Source organism: Priapulus caudatus, unplaced genomic scaffold, assembly GCF_000485595.1.
Source record: "Priapulus caudatus unplaced genomic scaffold, Priapulus_caudatus-5.0.1 Scaffold937, whole genome shotgun sequence".
Taxonomy (NCBI): Eukaryota; Metazoa; Priapulida; class Priapulimorpha; order Priapulimorphida; family Priapulidae; genus Priapulus; species Priapulus caudatus.
In genome coordinates, this window is record NW_014577998.1 from 49,983 (window position 1) to 57,036 (window position 7,054).

Here is a 7,054-nt window from a genome sequence, read left to right on the forward strand (position 1 = left end):
CGACTCGTCATGGCGCAACTCTCTGTATATAGGGACCCTAGTTCGCCCAAGGCTAGTAGAAATCATTAATGGCTAGCACCATGTCTTGGCTGACCAGTACCGCTGGCAAATGCCGGTAATACTAAAATCCGTAACTACTTTTTGTGCAATTTATCCCATTCTTATTGAGTAATAAATTTTTGCGTGCAAACGTCAATTTATCGCTAAATTCCAGAAGGCTTGCTAAGGTTGATTCAAATTTTAATCCCATTACTAAAAGTTGCAAGCCTCGGAATGCATCTCAGATAGTCTAAAATCACAATTGTTCTGGGGAATCCCCTCCCACAGACCTGCCCACGCATCATGCTCTCCTCCTGTGAGCAGCTAATTGCTAACCCTGGCACCTCGGCATCACACTCCAGAGAATTAAAAAGCTGGTAAATATTGTTAGGGGGGGCTTGTAGATTTTACAGATCACTGATTTAGATTTTAGGTGAAGATTTTAGGTTAGTTTCAAGCTCTGCTTCGCACAGAGCGTACGACACAAAGATGGACAGCAACTACTGGCACCCTGACTATGCAACCGACGTGCGTTTGAAAGCGCGCGCGAGGTTTGCGCAAGCTGTCCCCTTTATGAAGGTCACCTCGACCACAACAGTACACAGACGACGGCGTGCGTAAAAAGGGAGTGGGTGGGGTGGTGTGGCGGTGGGGGGGTGGGTGGGTGGTTGGGTGTTAGGTTACTTCCACTGATGTACCATTAAATTAATGCTCCCGTATTGGCTGTTTTATCATTTCAGAGTTATTGTGATCGTTGCGTCGTCATGTAAGTATGTGACAGGGGACAATATAGTCGATGATTTGCGCGCGTAAGAAACAAAAAACAATGTGTTGACAACAAATCGCAGGGCGTGTGACGTTCGTTCACTTGTTGTTTTCATCCGCCACGCATCCGATTACGTTCTAAGATAGATCTAATGTTGGGTGTCGCTTCGACTGTGCAGGGCGGCAGGTTTTTAATTAGTCTCATTAGTTAATGACAGGTTATACAGGGATAGCGTGTTATGTGGGTGGGGAAGGTGATATGCTTGTGTGTGTGTGGTGGTGGAGTCTGTGTCCACACACGGGCGGGGAAAAAATGTTAATGACATGATCTGTATTGACTAGTGCTGACATCTGTAGTACATGTTTCAGGGACCGGCCTTGCAAATCTCACCACAGGTATTTTATTTCTAGCGAATTTAACTCTTTGCTTACGTTTGTTCTGAACATCGTGAACCGATTGTTCTTGTGGTGGGGTGTGGGAGCTGGGTGGAGATTGCGATATTCAGTGATTTGTGACGTAAGCTCGGAGCGACGAAGGTTTATTCCGGTCATCCTATGCAATTTCTATCTGAACGATGGACGTACATGCTTCATGCTGATGTTTGTATATGCGTGCTTGAGTGTGTGCATGCATGAGTGCGCGCACGCGTACGTGTGTGTGCGTGCGTGCATGTGCATACGTGTATGTGTGCGTGCGTGCGTGCGTGCGTGCGTGCGTGCGTGTACGTGCGTGTGTGTGTGCGTGCGTGCGTGTGCGCGCGCACGTACGTGTGTTTGTGTATGCGCGCGCATGCGTGCATACATGTGTCTGTGTGTGCGTGCATACGTATGTCTGTGCGTGCGTGCGTGCGTGTCTGTGTGCGCGCATGTGTATTGACGAGGCTTTGTGTGCGAATCGCATCGAGTTCACGCTCGCGTCTCACGTTGTCCTTTCCGTCGTTTCCTATTTGCAGGTCGGCGAGTCCTGAGAAGAAACGGCATCGGAAGCACGCACGAGACGTCTCAACGTCGTCGTCATCGTCCTCCGACTCAGACTCGTGAGTACCTGTCTCAATACCCCAGGGTGCGAAATTAACACGGGTCCGGAGTCAAATACTCCCTGATTTGACATAATGCAGAAGTCTGTGTGACTCCCTAAATATTCTGCTATACTAACTGTATTTCGTTTCAGAGCACAGCTTCGCGGAATTACCGCATTTTTGCAGCAAATGTCGAAAGAAAATTTGGCAGACGTGCATCGCACGAATCTTCAAAATAAGCACATGCGTTATTGTTGTTATGCTTTAGTTTTGAACTTCAGACTGCTGACTCCCTTATTTTGCTGCGGACTCCTTCTTTTTAAGAGCAGGGAGTCCGTTAGACTCGCTTGTTCAAAAGTTCATTTCTACCCTTGATACCCGTCTCGATACTTGTCTCAACGCGTCTCGTGTTCACCGTGCGATCGTCGTGTCGTAACGCGACCCCGAACCCTGATGTTTGACCCCGCTCACCGCATGATAGCCGTAACCTAAACCCCGATCGCACACATGAGTAATTTTACTCAAGTAAAATGATGCATGCGTCAAAATACTTGACGTGTGCCCGCTAGCCGCTGCGTAAATTTACTCACACTGGTTACGGCTTCGCTGTGCATGCTTTTAAATCATTTTAAAGATGACTGTGCGCCGTATCTGGCAAGCGCACAGTCAGCGTGATCTGGGGCACTTACCACTTAATACCTTGAAGTAATTTTTGACTACTCACGTGTGGCGGTGCGGACGCTTGACATATATTGTCGGGCGGGGAGTATTTTTTGACGCGTGTATCATTTCACTTGAGTAAAATTACTCAGCGTGTGCGCCGGGCCCAAACCCCCGGATCCCAAACCCGTTTTGCGATCATCATCGCAGCCGAGCGAATTGGCGATTGGTCGCCGGGACCGGAGAAGAAAACGCGGGAATAGTGCAAGAGAAAGCTTGTGACGTCGTTGAGAGTATGGGAAGGTGAGATACTTTATTACTCATATATATGTTTGATCTATATATATATATTATCATATATATATATCTATATATATCTATATATATATATATAGTATATTATATATATATATTTACTATATATATTGTGGTAAACGAAATAGAATAAACGCGGCGGAAAATTTCAACCTGGTAAGCGAACCTCGCCGTTATTGCATATCGTTAGTACGGGTGGCATCCTAACCAGGTGTCAGCATCTCTGACGACATCGTTGCCTGTTCTCTAAGTCGCGCAGGTCTCGAAGTCTCCCGGTGAAGAAAGTCGAAGAGCAAGAAGAGGAGAAGCAAGAACAGGGAGGTACGGGCGACGCGGCAGCGAGGAGCGTCGCCGGGACGAGGAGGGCACGCGGGCGCGCATCCGCCAGCCGGAGAAGCAACGCTTTGGAGTCACCGCCGGCGCACCCCCCTAGGTACTCGGCGGGCGCGCGGCGACCCCACTACCCGCTGCTCACAACTCGCGCCCTCCCTCTCCCCCCCCCGCCGCCGCACCCCCGCGCGGACAGCGCCAAGACCGCTTCGTCGGCACCGCGTCCACCCCCCGGGCCCCCCCCCCCCCCACGCAGCGACCCTCCTCCTCGCCCTCCCTCCTCCTCCAGATGCCAGAGAGATGGAGACCCTCCCTCCCTCCTCTCAGACTGAGGACAAAGGAGACCCTCCCGCTCCCGCTCGCTTCCAGATGAGAGGCAGAGGAGACCCCCCCTCCCACTGGCCTCTCCTGCACGATGAGAAAAGGAGACTCTCCCTCCCTCCTCCTTCAGATGAGGCGGCTCTGCCCGCACCGGAGAAGACCCTCGCCGGCGCACGAGGAGCCGCGTGTGACGCGCGCGCCGCCCCCATGGCGTCGCGATCGTCTGGGCCGGAGACGGTCGGCTCGTCCTCCACCCAGCAGCGCCCCGCCGCCTTAAGCGGGCGGCTCCGGTTCGGGAGACGTCCATTAACGGAGAGACGGTAAGGATCGAGCGTGTTCTTATGTGCTGTTGTGTGGTGTGTACGCTGTGTGTGTGTGTTGCGGCGCGGTGTGTGTGTGTGTGTTGTGTGCGTGTGTGTGGCGTGCGCGTGGCGCCGTGTCATTGCACAGCTGTGCTTTTCGTGTTTGCTCGTGTAATACACCTCGTGTGTGTGTGGTATTCGTCGGCCGCCCCCCGGTGTGTGTGTGTGTGTGGCGTGCGTGCGTGCGTGGCGTGGCGTGCGTGCGTGCGAGCCGTGTGCAGCTGTCTTTGTGTTTGATGTGTCATACACTGTGTATCGCGCGGCTGCATGCATGCGCGCATGTGTGTGCTGTGTGTATCGTGTGTGTGTGCGTGTGGTGTGCGTGTCACTGTGTTTGTGTTTGTGTGTAATACAACTGTGTGTGGATGTGAATGCGTGCGCGGCATCGTGTGTGTGTTGTGTGTGTGTGCATGCGTGCGCGCATGGTGTGTGTGTGTGTGTGGCGTGCGTGCGTGCGTGCGTCGCGGCGTGCGGCGTGTCATGTGTTGTGTTTGTGTGGTAATACACTGGTGTGTGTGTGTGTGCTGTGTGTGTGTGTGGTGTGTGCGCTGTGCACGCGCGTGCGGCGTAGCGCTGTGCCACTGTCTTTGTGTTTGTTGTGTAATATCACCTGTGCGTAGCGGGCATGTGTGTGTGTGTGATTCGTGGTGTGGGGTTTGTGCGTGCGTCAGCGTGCGTGGCTGTGTGTGCTGTTTGCTGTACATGGGGGCGTCGAGTGGCGCATGGCGCTCCGGCGATCTCTGGGCGTATGATTCGCAGGTCCGAAGAGCAACTCGGCGATCGCCGGTCCGCGCGGAAGGCAGAAACGGTGCGTTCCATAGCGGGCGGCTCATCCTCCCCGGCAGCCAGTCGCCACGGCAACCCATCCGTCGCGCGTGGGCCGGCGCGGCGTGCGGGCGCAGGCGTTGGCGTCGTGCGTGCCACGCAGCTGAAGCCGGCGAGCGAGGAGAGAGGTCAAGGTCACGCGAGCCGGCAGGAAGGTCAAGGTCACGCGAGCGCCGCTGGAGGTCAAGGTCATCGCGCAATGTTCGCTTAGCTAGCTCGAGCCCATGTACCCGCAGACGTTCAGGCGGGTAAGAGCTGCCACCACCTGGGCGTGAGTGGAGCGAAGCAGGTGCTGCAACCCATGTGCGTGATATGGAGCGAAAGGTGCGCCACCTTGGTGTGAGTGGAATGCGCACAGTGCTGCCACCTGCTTGTAAGGATCGCTCGTAAGAAGCGCAGTTGCTTCGATCGCCTTGCCGTTATGAAACTTTCCGCGTCTGTTTATGCCCTTCATCGTCGATAATTCGAGTGGTAGCAATGCGATCGTGGAGCATTGTGATTCATTCTCACGTTTCACGACCATTCGTTTCCGCGTTGGCCTGCGGGCGGTATTGTTTTGCATCTTGGAATTTAATTATTATTTCGGAATTTTGAAAACGTGGAATGCATTTCGATTCATTCTTCCCGTTTCACGGGCCGTTGTTTGTCGCCAGTTCAGGGTATTAGCCAGGAATCGAGACGTATTGTGGAAGTGGCTAGAAAAAATATTTTGGGAGGTGCAATTTTTTGTCATGTGCTGTTTCAGCCATAATATTTTGGCCGCGTACACTACACTTTTTGGGCGCGTGCAGTTTAAAAGCTGACCGGGGGGGTGCATAATCCTGGCTGCATGCGTCGCTGCTAATACGTTGTTTTCTGCTTGCCGGCAGTGTCTCCTGCTTAGGTTCGGTAAGCGCGGACACGAGCTGCCGACCGCTGCCAGGAGCAGCGGTCGTGGCCACCAGCAGCTCTGTGAGTCCAGCGAGAGTAAGAAAGGGAGGCGGGAGCGGTGAGTGAATTAATGATGGGTGGAGTTCTGTGAGGCAACGTAATGCTAGCCGCACACTATCCGACCGAGTCGAGTCGGAGGCTTACGATTGGATCGAGAGCTCTTAGTTTGGCTCCGGGAAGCTTAAGTTTGGCATCGGGAGGTCATTCGAATTTTGAATCGGGAGGCGGATCGGGGTCGTATAGTGTCTGGAGGGCTTACGACGGACGATCGGATAGTGTGCATTGCATCGCACGATCGCGAGCGCTTGAACGGAACATTGACAAATGCAAGAGGGCAGCGCCTGGGCAACCAGCATTCGAAGGACATGCATTCGACACCATGGGAACACTACTCCCGACCCTTAGTAGCACGGGTAAATGCTGCTTGGAAGCGGCCACGAGAGTGGCAATGTTTGCGCGGCAATTTTGAGTCGGACAGTGTTGCGGTGGCCCTCGATGCGATTCGGATCGGGTCGGATAGTGTGCGAGGGCGTAGTGCTGTGCACAGTGAAAATTCGGATAGTGTGGCGGCTAGCATAACACTCTGCTGCTACGCGCTGGCAGGTGGGTAATTCTTCTATCCCTACAGCTTTCCTGGTGTTGCTCCGTTTCTGCAGGTCATCGCTGCTTTAAGTCATGCATTGGTGCGCGTTAAAAGAATCTGAATGTATCAGCGTACTCGGCTGCCGCAGTTTTGTTCAAGACGTATTTAATAAGCGGCGAAACGCTTGTTGTCAGGTTGTCAGAAACAAATCAGTTCTAGCATCAACTTTCGTCTCGTTGACGTGTGCAACAGAATCGTCGTTCTGCTACGGCGATTGTATATGAGGTGCGGTTCTATGATATGGCTAACGTTAACCGTAATTATGTTTCTTGAGCGACAGGAGACCCCCCGCCCCTGTTCGAGCGACAGTATCTCGAATGTCGTTTGTCGTCGCCACGCGCGACAGGCAGCGTTTCGCTGGCATCTGTCTCATCGTCTCGTCTGCATCTGCGCCGCTGACTCAGTCGCGTTCTCCGGTCTCGCGGCAGGGTGGCTCGCAAACCGACCGCGCGGCAAACGCACGACTGAGAGTCTACATTCCCGGAGCAGACGAGGTCGATTTTCGAAGTCGAGGTCAAGGTCGTCGTCGGCGTCAATGCGGGCCGCGGTGGCGGCTCCCTCGCGGCGCGCTCGACGTCGTCGGACAGTTCACGGCGTCGCGCGGCTCGCACCGCCGAAAGCCAAGGTCAGGTCACGTCCGCCGTCCTCTGCGCCTAGGGCAAGGTCTCAGTCCCCGTCTGCTGCCTAGAGCAAAGTCAAGGTCATCGAATCGCCCATGCTCTCCCGGAGCAAGTCAGGGTTCCCGCCCTTCCAAGGCAAGGTCCGGTCGCCGTCCCCTCCCGGATGCCAGAGGCAAGGTCAAGGTACGGTCGCCCGTCGGCTCAGAACAGCAGGTCAGGATGCAC

At 54.0% G+C, this 7,054-nt stretch overlaps 1 protein-coding gene and 1 long non-coding RNA gene across 3 annotated transcripts in view; both read left to right on the top strand.

Moving 5' to 3' along the window:
• Window positions 1-777: 777 nt before the first annotated feature.
• Window positions 778-3,097, top strand: LOC106814528. 2 transcript variants are annotated; one of them, XR_001394623.1, is made up of 3 exons: window positions 778-805; window positions 1,758-1,841; window positions 3,058-3,097. It is a non-coding gene; the product is annotated as an uncharacterized LOC106814528 (long non-coding RNA). The 2 variants fall into 2 exon arrangements; XR_001394624.1 differs by lacking the exon at window positions 778-805 and adding an exon at window positions 824-1,200.
• A 559-nt stretch (window positions 3,098-3,656) lies between these two features.
• The window catches only part of LOC106814525 (serine/arginine repetitive matrix protein 2-like), a 6,902-nt gene continuing 3,504 nt past the window's right edge, over window positions 3,657-7,054 (top strand). The window contains exon 1 of the mRNA XM_014818841.1: window positions 3,657-3,769. Coding sequence (XP_014674327.1) covers window positions 3,657-3,769 — 113 coding nt within the window. The remainder of the gene's footprint in view (window positions 3,770-7,054) is intronic.